Source organism: Salvelinus fontinalis, chromosome 1, assembly GCF_029448725.1.
Source record: "Salvelinus fontinalis isolate EN_2023a chromosome 1, ASM2944872v1, whole genome shotgun sequence".
Lineage (NCBI taxonomy): Eukaryota > Metazoa > Chordata > Actinopteri > Salmoniformes > Salmonidae > Salvelinus > Salvelinus fontinalis.
Window position 1 is genome coordinate 98,094,495 of NC_074665.1, and position 15,080 is coordinate 98,109,574.

The 15,080-nt window shown below is 49.3% G+C and overlaps 2 protein-coding genes across 2 annotated transcripts in view; one reads left to right on the plus strand and one right to left on the minus strand.

Annotated features, from left to right (window-relative positions):
• Nucleotides 1–835: 835 nt before the first annotated feature.
• On the minus strand, nt 836–10,038 carry LOC129862164 (mucin-2-like). The gene is made up of 6 exons (XM_055933599.1): nt 9,755–10,038; nt 7,986–9,634; nt 7,287–7,707; nt 4,483–6,395; nt 3,158–4,202; nt 836–2,894 (listed from the first exon to the last, which is right to left on the minus strand). The coding sequence occupies exons 1-6, from the start codon at nt 9,945–9,947 to the stop codon at nt 1,840–1,842; spliced, it is 6,276 nt and encodes a 2,091-aa protein (XP_055789574.1). The 5' UTR covers nt 9,948–10,038; the 3' UTR covers nt 836–1,839.
• A 1,774-nt stretch (nt 10,039–11,812) lies between these two features.
• The window catches only part of LOC129864962 (uncharacterized), a 95,335-nt gene continuing 92,067 nt past the window's right edge, over nt 11,813–15,080 (plus strand). Inside the window, exons 1-2 of the mRNA XM_055937317.1 lie at nt 11,813–12,169; nt 13,054–13,775. Of these exons, the coding sequence (XP_055793292.1) occupies nt 11,989–12,169; nt 13,054–13,775 (903 nt within the window). The 5' untranslated portion in view covers nt 11,813–11,988. The remainder of the gene's footprint in view (nt 12,170–13,053; nt 13,776–15,080) is intronic.

Genomic DNA, 15,080 nt, shown 5'->3' on the forward strand with positions numbered 1-15,080 from the left:
GAGCCTTCAGAAAGCATTCATACCACTGGACTTATTCCACATGTTGTTGTGTTACATCCTGAATTAAAAATGGATGAAATAAATAAAAAATCCCACCCATCTACACACAATACCCCATAATGACAAAGTGGAAACATGTTTTTAGAAATATTTGCACATTTATTGAAAATGAAATACAGAAATATCTCATTTGTAAAATAAAAAATGAATTCCACTTTGACATTATGAGATATTGTGTGTAGGTCAATGACAACAATCTAAATTCAATCTATTTTAAATTCAGGCTGTAACACGAAACGTGGCCAAAGTCAAGGGGTGCGAATACTTCCTGAAGGCTCGGTCTCTAATAACGTCACAGAGTTAATACATGACAGAGCATTATAACGACAGTGGTTTCATACATAAACTAGATGTTTTGGAGATATGAGACTGTATTAGTGTGTTATAATAATGGTACTAATCATGTTTCGATAAACTGTCTTGAATTTCAATATTTGAATGAAGCCCTTGTTTTGGTTGCGGCAGCGTCTTTCCCCACTATTCTCAGGTGTCGGAAAAACAAACCATTCGAAAACACACAAGTCTGTCTGTTAAGGAAAATAAAACTAAGCTATTTAGGGCAACATTGGCACATATTGTAAGTCCATCTCCCTAATTCGACACCAAATGCAGTTGTCGAGTAATGTGACATACACCAGACATTAAATCGGGATGTCTGATATATATATTTGTATCTCTTGTAAATGGCAAAATGATTGAGTCCTGCCCAATTCTATCATAAAAGTGACCATGTAGGAAGCAGTATTTAGCTCTATCAATAAAGATTTCACAATGATGATGATTCAATAGTAACTTTAATACAGCCCAACTGATCGCTTTCCCAAAACTCACAGGTATTCTGGAAATCCTGGATAAAGGATTCCGGATTTCATCCCTTCTGATTGTGTGAATATTTCACCCAGGACTTCTGGAAAAGCAGTGACTTTTGCCAACGTTAGCTCAACACTAGGTTAGTCAGTGAGCTACGGAAAACAGTTTGGAAGGTAGTAGTTGTGGTAAATGGTTTTAGCCAGGTAACATTTCATTGATCATGTCCTTAGAGGCAGACCTGCCACTGGACAGTCACTGGTTTGAATCCCAAGTCTGAATGGAACAATTCTGGTAGGTTTCTGGGTATCCTAGACGCCGCCTCCTGCTGTTGTGCCCTTGAGCAAGGCACAGAACCACTTCTCCAGGGACGCTTCAGTAACTGTCTGTTTCTCAGGGCTTGAAAAACAAGGGGCCATTTTCCAACGACTACAAATTGTTATGTTGTTTCTGTCTGTAGAAAGATTGTATTCGATATTTAAATAATAAAATGCTTGATTCTTCCATTCTCTTAATGTTGGAGTATAATTTGACTTCCTGTATTTCAGTAACATCTTCAATATAAGTGGGGGAAATAATATTGTCCGACCCGTTGGTTATCTAACGTCACCCCGACATGCCATGTCTTGAAATATGCAGATAGACCGATTAAAAGTAACCTTACATTGTAAAACAAATTTCGAACTTTGCCCATAACTTCCTGAACTTTATAGCACACCCGGAAGGCACCAATTACTGAGTCAAAGAACAATAACATTTTGTTTGGCTAAGGTGTTGGGTTGCCAGTCTCTGGACCTGAGGTTGAGTCCCGGTCAGGGCTGCTGCCCTCTGATTCCCCTGCAGTACTCAGTCTCTGGACCTGAGGTTGAGTCCCGGTCAGGGCTGCTGGACCTGAGGTTGAGTCCCGGTCAGCGCTGCCTGACCTGAGGTTGAGTCCCGGTCAGGGCTGCTGGACCTGAGGTTGAGTCCCGGTCAGGGCTGCTGGACCTGAGGTTGAGTCCCGGTCAGGGCTGCTGGACCTGAGGTTGAGTCCCGGTCAGGGCTGCTGCCCTCTGAGTTCCCTGCAATACTCTGTCTCTGTTTGACTCTATTTACATAGAACTTAATGCCCGACCAGTCTCTGCTTTTGAGCGCCACAGGTTCTGACTGGAGGCATTCGAGGCAGTCCCTCTTTTCAGGAACTCGGCTACTCTTTATGAACGGCCTCATGTGTTTCTCTACTGCTGCTACCTCATCAGTGATCGACTTTAATCTCACAGTGTTTCTTCGGGTCGGCTGGGTGCCTGTGCGACGGGTCGGCTGGGTGCCTGTGCGACGGGTCGGCTGGGTGCCTGTGCGACGGGTCGGCTGGGTGCCTGTGCGACGGGTCGGCTGGGTGCCTGTGCGACGGGTCGGCTGGGTGCCTGTGCGACGGGTCGGCTGGGTGCCTGTGCCACGGGTCGGCTGGCCGGGCGCAAGTGCGACAGTGGTCAGCTGGGTGCGTGTGCGACGGGTCGGCTGGGTGCGTGTGCGACGGGTCGGCTGGGTGCGTGTGCGACGGGTCGGCTGGGTGCGTGTGCGACGGATCGGCTGGCAGGGCGCCTGTGTGACAGGGGTCGGCTGGCAGGGCGCCTGTGTGACAGGGGTCGGCTGGCAGGGCGCCTGTGTGACAGGGGTCGGCTGGCAGGGCGCCTGTGTGACAGGGGTCGGCTGGCAGGGCGCCTGTGTGACAGGGGTCGGCTGGCAGGGCGCCTGTGTGACAGGGGTCGGCTGGCAGGGCGCCTGTGTGACAGGGGTCGGCTGGCAGGGCGCCTGTGTGACAGGGGTCGGCTGGCAGGGCGCCTGTGTGACAGGGGTCGGCGGGCAGGACGCCTGTGTGACAGGGGTCGGCTGGCAGGGCGCCTGTGTGACAGGGGTCGGCTGGCAGGGCGCCTGTGTGACAGGGGTCGGCTGGCAGGGCGCCTGTGTGACGATGGCCGGCTGGCAGGGCGCCTGTGTGACGGGGGTCGGCTGGCAGGGCGCCTGTGTGACGGCGGTCGGCTGGGGACCTGTTGAGAAAAGATTGCAAAAAGAACAGAAAGAAGAGAAGAAAAAAATAGGTTAAATAAACATGACCATTTCCAGGCAAATGACCTGTATCAAAAAATCAAATATTATTAGGGATGGCTGGCAAATCATCCACTTGGAGAGCTAGCCTGACCTACAAGGTGTAACAAACCATCCACTTGGAGAGCTAGCCTGACCTACAAGGTGTAACAAACCATCCACTTGGAGAGCTAGCCTGGCCTACAAGGTGTGACATTTGACTTACATTTATTTTTGGGTTCACTGAGAGTGGACAGTGCTCCAGCCAAAACAACCTCATTCCACTTGAAACTTTTGAATTTGCAAGCAGACTCCGCGACTTTGTGTTGTCCTGACGTCAGTGCAGAGGATTCCACAGCGCTGCCAATGTTCATTAAGTTGTATCCCATTTGAACAGCCAGCGTCGGACAGTCGTACGTTTTGTTCTCCTCGTTGTAGCCAGCAACAGCTCTCACTGCCGTGATGACTTGAGGTAAATTACTAGGTATGACCAGGTCCTCAAAGGACATCAGAGGTGTACACGTCCTGGCCGTGATGAGGAGTCTTGCCACCTCTCTCATTCTTTGTTGAATGTATTTATTTCTTCTGTCATCTGGCGGTAGTTTGTTGTACATCTCTTCTCCCATGAGGAGGATACACTTGTCATTTCTAACCACAAATGAAACTTGGCCGGAGTTCATACCACAAACTATCTTCCAAAGACCTGTGCTGACGTAGTCGGGTTGAGGACACAACTTAAACACCATTGCTGACTGAAACCTCATCTTTTGTCCAGGTTTTGGTTCTTCAGCTTTGGGGTTCAGAGGGCAGTATCTGACATGTTTCCATAGTGACTTTCGAATGTACAGACCTTGACAGTGCAAGCAGTGGGTGTAATCTGGAGTGGATCCTGGCACTTTGGGACGGGAACAGGAAGCCATCTCTCCACTCCCACGTCTTGCTACTGCACCCTCTGACATATCAGGCACCCTCCGACATATCCTCTTAGCTGGATTATGAGCCCCAGAGTCTGTTTGGATGTTCATGTCTTTGTTGCCGTCTGAAGGCCTGATCTCAGTCCCCGGGTTGTTTTCATCACAGAAGTTAGACAGATCAGATGGTTCATTCACCACACCACTAGAATGGCGTGTTCTCTTGGCTGGTTTACGTGCCTCAGAGTCTTCTTTAGTGCAGGAGTTCCTGTCTGAAGAGTTGCTGTCTGTAGCTGAGATGTTTTCCTCACTCCAGGTAGAGAAATGAGATGCTTCATTTGATTCCACGTTACTAGAAACCTAAAAGGGGGAAACAAAAAGGAAAGATTAATGTAATATGAAAACTCTCGGACAGCAAAGATCCCATTTTGGAACTGAGATATGGTCATAGAGTTTAGCATTTTAAACAATGTATATACTTCATATTTAAACTACTTTACAATTATTCATATATTCTTCGGTATTCATTTTCTGTAAGGAAATTGCTATCAAAATCTCATGTAGTCTCTGGAATTAAATGCTGCCTCTTTGTGCTTAGTGCCTTTGAACTTGTTTAATAATAAATTAAATATAATCTTACTTGTTCTGAAGATGTTCTGGGACTCTGATGAACTTTACCGTTTTCACTCTGAGCTGCAGAACATTCTGGATTTACTGCAGAGAGGAGCTGAGAGTCACTCTGTAGACGTTTGGTCGGCTGGCCGGGCGCAAGTGCGACAGGGGTCGGCTGGGTGCGTGTGCGACCGATCGGCTGGCAGGGCGCCTGCGTGACGGCGGTCGGCTGGCAGGGCGCCTGCGTGACGGCGGTCGGCTGGCAGGGCGCCTGCGTGACGGCGGTCGGCTGGCAGGGCGCCTGCGTGACGGCGGTCGGCTGGCAGGGCGCCAGCGTGACGGCGGTCGGCTGGCAGGGCGCCTGCGTGACGGCGGTCGGCTGGCAGGGCGCCTGTGTGACGGCGGTCGGCTGGCAGGGCGCAAGTGCGACAGGGGTCGGCTGGGTGCGTGTGCGACGGATCGGCTGGTCAGGCGCCTGTGTGACGGCGGTCGGCTGGCAGGGCGCAAGTGCGACAGGGGTCGGCTGGGTGCGTGTGCGACGGGTCGGCTGGGTGCGTGGGTGACGGGTCGGCTGGGTGCGTGGGTGACGGGTCGGCTGGGTGCGTGGGTGACGGGTCGGCTGGGTGCGTGGGTGACGGGTCGGCTGGGTGCGTGTGCGACGGATCGGCTGGCCAGGCGCCTGCGTGACAGGGGTCAGCTGGCAGGACGCAAGTGTGACAGGGGTCGGCTGGCAGGACGCAAGCGTGACAGGGGTCAGCTGGCAGGGCGCCTGCGTGACGGCGGTCGGCTGGCAGGGCGCTTGCGTGACGGCGGTCGGCTGGCAGGGCGCCTGCGTGACGGCGGTCGGCTGGCAGGGCGCCTGCGTGACGGCGGTCGGCTGGCAGGGCGCCTGCGTGACGGCGGTCGGCTGGCAGGGCGCCTGCGTGACGGCGGTCGGCTGGCAGGGCGCCTGCGTGACGGCGGTCGGCTGGCAGGGCGCCTGCGTGACGGCGGTCGGCTGGCAGGGCGCCTGTGTGACGGCGGTCGGCTGGCAGGGCGCAAGTGCGACAGGGGTCGGCTGGGTGCGTGTGCGACGGATCGGCTGGTCAGGCGCCTGTGTGACGGCGGTCGGCTGGCAGGGCGCAAGTGCGACAGGGGTCGGCTGGGTGCGTGTGCGACGGGTCGGCTGGGTGCGTGGGTGACGGGTCGGCTGGGTGCGTGGGTGACGGGTCGGCTGGGTGCGTGTGCGACGGGTCGGCTGGGTGCGTGTGCGACGGGTCGGCTGGGTGCGTGTGCGACGGGTCGCGTGGGTGCGTGTGCGACGGATCGGCTGGGTGCGTGTGCGACGGATCGGCTGGCCAGGCGCCTGCGTGACGGCAGTCGGCTGGCAGGACGCAAGTGTGACGGCAGTCGGCTGGCAGGACGCAAGTGTGACAGGGGTCAGCTGGCAGGGCGCCTGCGTGACGGCGGTCAGCTGGCAGGGCGCCTGCGTGACGGCGGTCAGCTGGCAGGGCGCAAGTGTGACAGGGGTCGGCTGGCAGGACGCAAGCGTGACAGGGGTCGGCTGGCAGGACGCAAGCGTGACAGGGGTCGGCTGGCAGGACGCAAGCGTGACAGGGGTCGGCTGGCAGGACGCAAGCGTGACAGGGGTCGGCTGGCAGGACGCAAGCGTGACAGGGGTCGGCTGGCAGGGCGCCTGCGTGACAGGGGTCGGCTGGCAGGGCGCCTGCGTGACGGCGGTCGGCTGGCAGGGCGCCTGCGTGACGGCGGTCGGCTGGCAGGGCGCCTGCGTGACGGCGGTCGGCTGGCAGGGCGCCTGCGTGACGGCGGTCGGCTGGCAGGACGCAAGTGTGACGGCGGTCGGCTGGCAGGGCGCCTGTGTGACGGGGGTCGGCTGGCAGGGCGCCTGTGTGACGGGGGTCGGCTGGCAGGGCGCCTGTGTGACGGGGGTCGGCTGGGGACCTGTTGAGAAAAGATTGCAAAAAGAACAGAAAGAAGAAAAAAAAGTAGGTTAAAAAAAACATGACCATTTCCAGGCAAATGACCTGTATAAAAAAATATATTATTAGGGTTGGCTGGCAAACCATCCACTTGGAGAGCTAGCCCGACCTACAAGGTGTAACAAACCATCCACTTGGAGAGCTAGCCTGACCTACTAGGTGTGGCAAAGCATCCACTTGGAGAGCTAGCCTGACCTACAAGGTGTAGCAAACCATCCACTTGGAGAGCTAGCCTGACCTACAAGGTGTAACAAATCATCCACTTGGAGAGCTAGCCTGACCTACAAGGTGTAACAAACCATCCACTTGGAGAGCTAGCCTGACCTACAAGGTGTAACAAACCATCCACTTGGAGAGCTAGCCTGACCTACAAGGTGTAACAAATCATCCACTTGGAGAGCTAGCCTGACCTACAAGGTGTAACAAACCATCCACTTGGAGAGCTAGCCTGACCTACAAGGTGTAGCAAACCATCCACTTGGAGAGCTAGCCTGACCTACAAGGTGTAACAAATCATCCACTTGGAGAGCTAGCCTGACCTACAAGGTGTAACAAACCATCCACTTGGAGAGCTAGCCTGACCTACAAGGTGTAACAAACCATCCACTTGGAGAGCTAGCCTGACCTACAAGGTGTAACAAACCATCCACTTGGAGAGCTAGCCTGACCTACAAGGCGTAGCAAACCATCCACTTGGAGAGCTAGCCTGTGCTGACGTAGTCGGGTTGAGGACACAACTTAAACACCATTGCTGACTGAATCCTCATCTTTGGTCCAGGTTTTGGTTCTTCAGCTTTGGGGTTCAGAGGGCAGTATCTGACATGTTTCCATAGTGACTTTCGAATGTACAGACCTTGACAGTGCAAGCAGTGGGTGTAATCTGGAGTGGATCCTGGCACTTTGGGACGGGAACAGGAGGCCATCTCTCCACTCCCACGTCTTGCTACTGCACCCTCTGACATATCAGGCACCCTCCGACATATCCTCTTAGCTGGATTATGAGCCCCAGAGTCTGTTTGGATGTTCATGTCTTTGTTGCCATCTGAAGGCCTGATCTCAGTCCCCGGGTTATTTTCATCACAGAAGTTAGACAGATCAGATTTTTCATTCACCACACCACTAGAATGGCGTGTTCTCTTGGCTGGTTTACGTGCCTCAGAGTCTTCTTTAGTGCAGGAGTTCCTGTCTGAAGAGTTGCTGTCTGTAGCCGAGATGTTTTCCTCACTCCAGGTAGAGAAATTAGATGCTTCATTTGATTCCACGTTACTAGAAACCTAAAAGGGGGAAACAAAAAGGAAAGATTAATGTAATATGAAAACTCTCGGACAGCAAAGATCCCATTTTGGAACTGAGATATGGTCATAGAGTTTAGCATTTTAAACAATGTATATACTTCATATTTAAACTACTTTACAATTATTCATATATTCTTCGGTATTCATTTTCTGTAAGGAAATTGCTATCAAAATCTCATGTAGTCTCTGGAATTAAATGCTGCCTCTGTGCTGAGTGCCTTTGAACATGTTTAATAATAAATTAAATATAATCTTACTTGTTCTGAAGATGTTCTGGGACTCTGATGAACTTTACCGCTTTCGCTCTGAGCTGCAGAACATTCTGGATTTACTGCAGAGAGGAGATGAGAGTCACTGGTTGGTTCTGATACGCTGCTGTCAGATTCCATCTGCTGTTCCTCCTGATTCATCCAGAGTTCCTCTTGTTTTGTGGGCTCTGGGTCCTCCAGACCCAGCCTGGGGCTTCTCTCCTGCTGCTCTGGGGGAACCTCCTCTTTAGAGACAGAGAGAGAGGGCTGCTGGGAGTCTGGAGAGAAGGGGGGAGGAATGTGTCTCTCCATCCCATCAACACGTTCTTCTATGTTTTCTACCTGGGCTTCAGAACAGTCTGGATTTGCTACAGAGAGGGTTGGTTCTGATACTCTACAAAGGCTTGTTGATTCTGATAGCCCAATGTGAAGCTGCTCTTCCTCCTGCCTGGTCATGAATTCCTCCCATTTGTCTTTAACCTTTGTGGGCTCTGGGTCCTCCAGACCCAGCCTGGGGCTCCTCTCTTGCTGTTCATGGGGAACCTCCTCTTCAAAGACAGGGAGTTCTGGAGGGTAGGAAGGTAGAATGGGTCTCTCCAACCCATCAACATATTCTTCTATCTTTTCACTCTGAGCTGCAGAACAGTCTGGATTTGCTACAGACGTTGATTCTAATACTTTGCAAAGACTGGTTGGTTCTAAAACTCTGCAGAGGCTGGTTGGTTCTGATACTCTGATTTCAGACTCCAGACCTTGAGGCTGGTCTTCCTCCTGATTGGTCCTGAGTTCCTCCTGTTCCTCTTTAATCTGTGTGGGTTCTGGGTCCTCCTGCCTCTGACTGGGGCTTCTCTCCTGCTCACAGAGCTGCTGCTCAGGGGGAACCTCTTCTTCAGAGACAGGAAGAGAGAGCTGCTGGGAGTCTGGAGGGAAGAAAAGAAGAACAAGCATCTCCACTGCCCCATCAACACATACTCTGTTTTCCCCCAGAGCTGCAGAACAGTCTGGATTTACTGCAGAGAGGAGCTGAGAGTCACTGGTTGGTTCTGATACGCTGCTGTCAGATTCCAGCTGCTGTTCCTCCTGATTCGTCCAGAGTTCCTCTTGTTTTGTGGGCTCTGGGTCCTCCAGACCCAGCCTGGGGCTTCTCTCCTGCTGCTCTGGAGGAACCTCCTCTTTAGAGACAGAGAGAGAGGGCTGCTGGGAGTCTGGAGAGAAGGGAGGAGGAATGTGTCTCTCCATCCCATCAACACGTTCGTCTATGTTTTCTATCTGGGCTTCAGAGAGGAGTTGAGAGTCCCTGGTTGGTTCTGATCCTCTGTAGTCCTCTCCATCAGGTTCTGTTTTGATCTGTTCAGTTGTGTTGGTGGGTAGAGAGTCCCTCTCTCTGTTCTCCAAGGTTTGGTCAAGATGTGAGGGCAGAGGTGGGTCCTGTTCATAGTCACTTTTCACACAGGCAGGAATCAAGAGGTCTTTGGTATCAGGTTCCAGAACTTGAGGCTGGTCTTCCTCCTGATTGGTCCTGAGTTCCTCCTGTTCCTCTTTAATCAGTGTGGGCTCTGGGTCCTCCTGCCTCTGACTGGGGCTACTCTCCTGCTCACAGTGCTGCTGCTCAGGGGGAACCTCCTCTTCAGAGACAGGAAGAGAGAGCTGCTGGGAGTCTGGGGGGTGGGGGAGAAAAACAATAATGATTACATTTGTATAATTATTTGATGAATAAGTGTTGCCCACAGTAACTATATGATTCGTGCATTTTGAGTTGTCATTATATAATTACAAACCTTCGCGGAGTAACTTGATTTCGGAGCTGAAAACCAAGTCCAACAGGTTCTGTAGACGTTTGTTCTCCTCATTTGAACGGGAGATTTCTTCCTGGTACTCGCCTAAATTTTGTTCAAGTACAACAGATATCTCCATAGCTACCGCTGTTAATCGTTCGGTCAGAAACACATTCAAGAGCTGTAATTGTGACATTTTATATTCACGACGTAAACAAACCAAAGCACTAGCCGTTCACGTTCTTCTTCTTCTTCTTCTTCTTCTTCTTCTTCTTCTTCTTCTTCTTCTTCTTCTTCTTCTTCTTCTTCTTCTTCTTCTTCTTCTTCTTCTTCTATATTGTTTTAAGGCATTTGGTACACAATTTAAAGGGTGTACTACCACCACCTACTGGAAGTAAATATGCCTCCAACTTCAAAACCTTTCTTTCACACGGTGTGACAAATTCGTTCAAATTTCATTCCCCGGGATTCGTTAACCTCAGTGGATCGTCCATACGGGGTTGATGGGTTACTACAGGTAGCTAGCGTTCTACAACATCTACAAAAGAGCACAGGAAACGTACTTCCAGTAGGTGACGGAAGTGCAACATTGAAGTTTGGTTCCAAAACACCATAGAAGAAGAAAAAGAAGAAGCAAAAAAAAAAACGGGGATAAGAGCTCCAGAATTTGTTTAGAATGAGGGTGTCAGGGTGACGTAGCTGCGGTGAGGATTGCCGAGTCCCTCGTCCCAAGGATGATTTTGGCCCAGTGGGAGTGACATTTGTGAAGAGAATGGATCCTTGCTTTTTGGTTGATCCATATGTGGTGTCAGATTGGGTGGAGGAGAGGTTGAGGACTGTTGAGTTGGTGAAGGTAACTTGGAGTGGACTCATGATGATTTATTGTGTTTCCTCCACCCAGAGGGAGAGGGCGCTCCGGATTTCGAGATAAGGGACAAGGATTGTGACGTGTTTTTCTTTCTGGAGCATGGCGCTGTTGAAAGGATGGATAACGTGGGTGGCACAACCTCAGGAGGCTGAAAAAATGTGGCTTGTCACCTAAAACTCTCACAAACTTTTACAGATGCACAATTGAGAGCATCCTGTTGGGCTGTATCACCGCCTGGTACAGCAACTCGGCCTGCAATGGAATTTTATGAATGCCCTTTGATGTGGTATGCCCACCGTTTTGTTAAACAGGTCATTGCGTTGGCTTTATTAGTCCTGTTTCCTGTGACTAATAAATGTGGCTATTTAAACTCTGAATATCAGCTACCCAACTTCATCAGGAGTTTTAGGAGCCTATTTGCAATGTGTTTACACAGCAAGAAATCCAGAAGTATTTTATTTTTCGTTATGATGAGCTTGTCAAAAATGTACGGATACAGACTTGAAACCACTGATCATGACAATGGGGTGAAACTCCTGGACAACGGTTGTGATTGTCCATTTCATATTGTCCATTTTACATTGACCTGTCCTGTTTTTTAGGATATGTTGTTTGTTGACATGACAGTGCATTTTGTATTTGATTGAGCTCTATTTAGATTAGGCTATTTGCTCGGAGAAACCTGTATGATGTAAAAAGTTGTGGGGGTGATCATGGGGCTGGAGATGGGAGATGTCTGGTGAGAGAAAGGCAGATGGAGGTTGCCAGGGTTACAGTAGTACAGGAAGTGTGGTATGCTGAAGCAGGGAAGAGAGTGGTAGAGGAACAGGGGTACAGGGTGAGGGATCCTGAGAGGATTCCTGTGAGGAGGCAGAGATCAAGAGACCGTGATGGGAAGAATATTGGCTTCAGTAAGGTTGGCTTTTTATCATTTATAGTCGTGGTTGTCAATTGTACTGCAGAAATGAATTGAAAGTCACAGAAAATAGAGGCTGTGGTGGCAGCGGTAGAGAAGTACTTGGGATTTCGAGGATTTACTGCAGAACAGCTGCAGGGGGAGTGGTAGGGTTATGTCTTCTCAATCCATTGGTCTAGAGTTGGACTAGATAGGGTTCAATAGCGGAATGGGTGCCAATTTCCCTTTTTCCCAATATTGTATTATTGTATCAAAGAATGTAATGTAGGTAGGCCGTGAATGGCCTCACACACCACTACAGTAGGTGGCGGTGTATGCACCTTAAAGTTGGATGCAATCCGACAACCAAATCGAAAGGAAGAAGAATCAAAGCAGGAAGTGAATAGCTAGAGCGTTGGTGTATTTTCCTCGTTGACATGTGGCTCTATAGACCCTAAAATTCCAAAATTACAGATGGAGTTGAATACGTTTCTTACTCAGCGATTAACAGCGGCTGCTGTGGAGATATCGGCTGTCTTTGAGAAAAAGATAGTCGAGTACCAGGTCGAAATCTCCCGTTCGAAGGAGGAGAACAAACGTCTACAGAGGCTGTTGAATTTGGTTTTCCACCCGGAAATTAAGTTACATCGAGCAGGTTTGTAATAATAGCTACTGTGGGAAATAAAATTATTTATCAAATAATTATACTCATTTAGTCATTCACACACACAGTATATTAACCTGTCTGTCTCCACACCCGGGGGACCCAAACAAGCATGTTTCCTGTAGTAACCTAGCAAAATCACCACTTCCATAAATATAGTTTTTTTTATTTTTGTGTTTTTTTTAAAATTCTATCAAATACATTGGAATGGTTAAGGTTAAATGTGAGTCAACCCTGCTTTGAGAGTCTATAGGACTGTATACATCTTTAAAATCTAAAAACCTCTTATTGACATGACAGTAGATCTATCTAGCCGACACAGTGAGTTTGGGTTCTATACTAACACTCCACTCAGTCTTATCTGCTTCACTCAGTATGGAAATGATTTCAAATAGTAGTTGAACCCAGGTCTGAAGATCACACGGATCACTAGCCAGAGGGAACAAGAAGCATCGTGTGTGTGTGTGTGTGTGTGTGTGTGTGTGTGTGTGTGTGTGTGTGTGTGTGTGTGAAACCGGAAACATCCTTTTTCCAGGGATACAGTATCTTCACCCCCATTTTTTATTTATTCTCGTGTATTACTTTATATGACCAGTATAACTGCATCAGAGGAGGCTGGTGGGAGGAGTTTTAGGAGGGTGGGCTTATTGTAATGGCTGGAATGGAATAAATGGAACTGTATTAATCATATGGAAACCACATGTTGGACTCAGTTCCATTGATTCCTCCTATAGCACCTCCCTCCAGCCTCCTCTGAACTGCATTGTTAAGGAAGAGCTTGCAATCAAGCGTTTTGCGGTACTGTTTACACCTGCTGTATCCTGCTGTACGTGAATAAACTCTGATTTGATTTGTTCTTCTTTTCTTCCCTCCAGACTCCCAGCAGCTCTCTCTTCCTGTCTCTGAAGAGGAGGTTCCCCCTGAGCAGCAGCTCTGTGAGCAGGAGAGGAGCCCCAGTCAGGGGCAGGAGGACCCAGAGCCCACACTGATTAAAGAGGAACAGGAGGAACTCAGGACCAATCAGGAGGAAGACCAGCCTCAAGTTCTGGAACCTGATACCAAAGACCTCTTGATTCCTGCCTGTGTGAAAAGTGACTATGAACAGGACCCACCTCTGCCCTCACATCTTGACCAAACCTTGGAGAACAGAGAGAGGGACTCTCTACCCACCAACACAACTGAAGAGATCAAAACAGAACCTGATGGAGAGGACTACAGCGGATCAGAACCAACCAGGGACTCTCAGCTCCTCTCTGAAGCCCAGATAGAAAACATAGAAGAATGTGTTGATGGTATGGAGAGACACATTCCTCCTCCCTTCTCTCCAGACTCCCAGCAGCCCTCTCTCTCTGTCTCTAAAGAGGAGGTTCCCCCAGAGCAGCAGGAGAGAAGCCCCAGGCTGGGTCTGGAGGACCCAGAGCCCACAAAACAAGAGGAACTCTGGACGAATCAGGAGGAACAGCAGCTAGAATCTGACAGCAGAGTATCAGAACCAACCAGTGACTCTCAGCTCCTCTCTGCAGTAAATCCAGAATGTTCTGCAGCTCAGAATGAAAACGGTAAAGTTCATCAGAGTCCCAGCACTTCTTCAGAACAAGTAAGATTATATTTAATTTAATGTATTAGTAAACATGTAGAACAGCACAAAAAGGCAGCATTTAATTGTAGAGAAAACAGCCAAGTGATTACATGAGATTCTGAAAGCCATTTCTTTACAGAAAATGAATATATACATTTTAAATATAAAGTATATGGACAATTCCAGCATTATGGACATTACATTTGCCAGCAAAATCACAACCTTAATATCTGACACTCACAGAATGGACAAACGAAATAGAATGATGTGTGTCTATAGAACTCCCTGGGTGAACCCAAAACAGCAAACTTCTAAATACTGTCAAGTTGGAGAAATTCATTAAATATATGTCAAACAAAAATCAATGATTGCAAAGTGAAACAAACCATACAACTCTATGTACAAGGACTACTTTTGTAGATGCAGAGTTTGGTGACAGAATGACGGCACAAACCGTCAGTTTGTTACCAAACTTTCTATCTGCACTGGTCTTCCAGTAAATGTGTTTTTGTAAAACATTCTGTGGAAATTGTGCAAAGTGGTCCTTGTGCATACAGTACTTGTATGGTTTGTTTAATCTTGCAATCATTGGTTTTTGTTTGACATACACTATATATACAAAAGTATGTGGACACCCTTTTAAATTAGTGGATTCGGCTATTTCAGCTTCACCCGTTGCTGACAGGTGTGTAAAATTGAGCACACCGCCATGCAATCTCCATAGACGAACATTGGCAGCAGAATGGCCTTACTGAAGAGCTCAGTGACTTTCAACGTGGCACCGTCATAGGATGCCACCTTTCCAACAAGTCAGTTTGTCAAATTTCTGCCCTGCTAGAGCTGCCCCGGTCAACTGCAAGTAAGGTTATTGTGAAGTGGAAACGTCAAGGAGCAACAACGGCTCAGCCGCAAGGTGGTAGGCCACACAAGCTCACAGAGCAGGACCACCAAGTGCTGAAGCGCGTAGATCTTAAAAATCGTCTGTCCTCGGTTGCAACACTCACTAGAGTTCCAAACTGCCCCTGGAAGCAACGTCAGCAGAATTAACTGTTCGTCAGAGCTTAATTTAAATGAGTTTCCACGGCCGAGCAGCCGCACACAAGCCTAACATCGCCATGGGGTGTAAAGCTCGCCACCACTGGACTCTGGAGCAGTGGAAACACGTTCTCTGGAGTGATGAATCACTTTTCACCATCTGGCAGTCCGATGGACAAATCTGGGTTTGACGGATGACCGGAGAACGCTACCTGTCCGAATGCATCGTGCCAACTGTAAAGTTTGGTGAAGGAGGTATAATGGTCTGGGGCTGTTTTTCATGGTTCA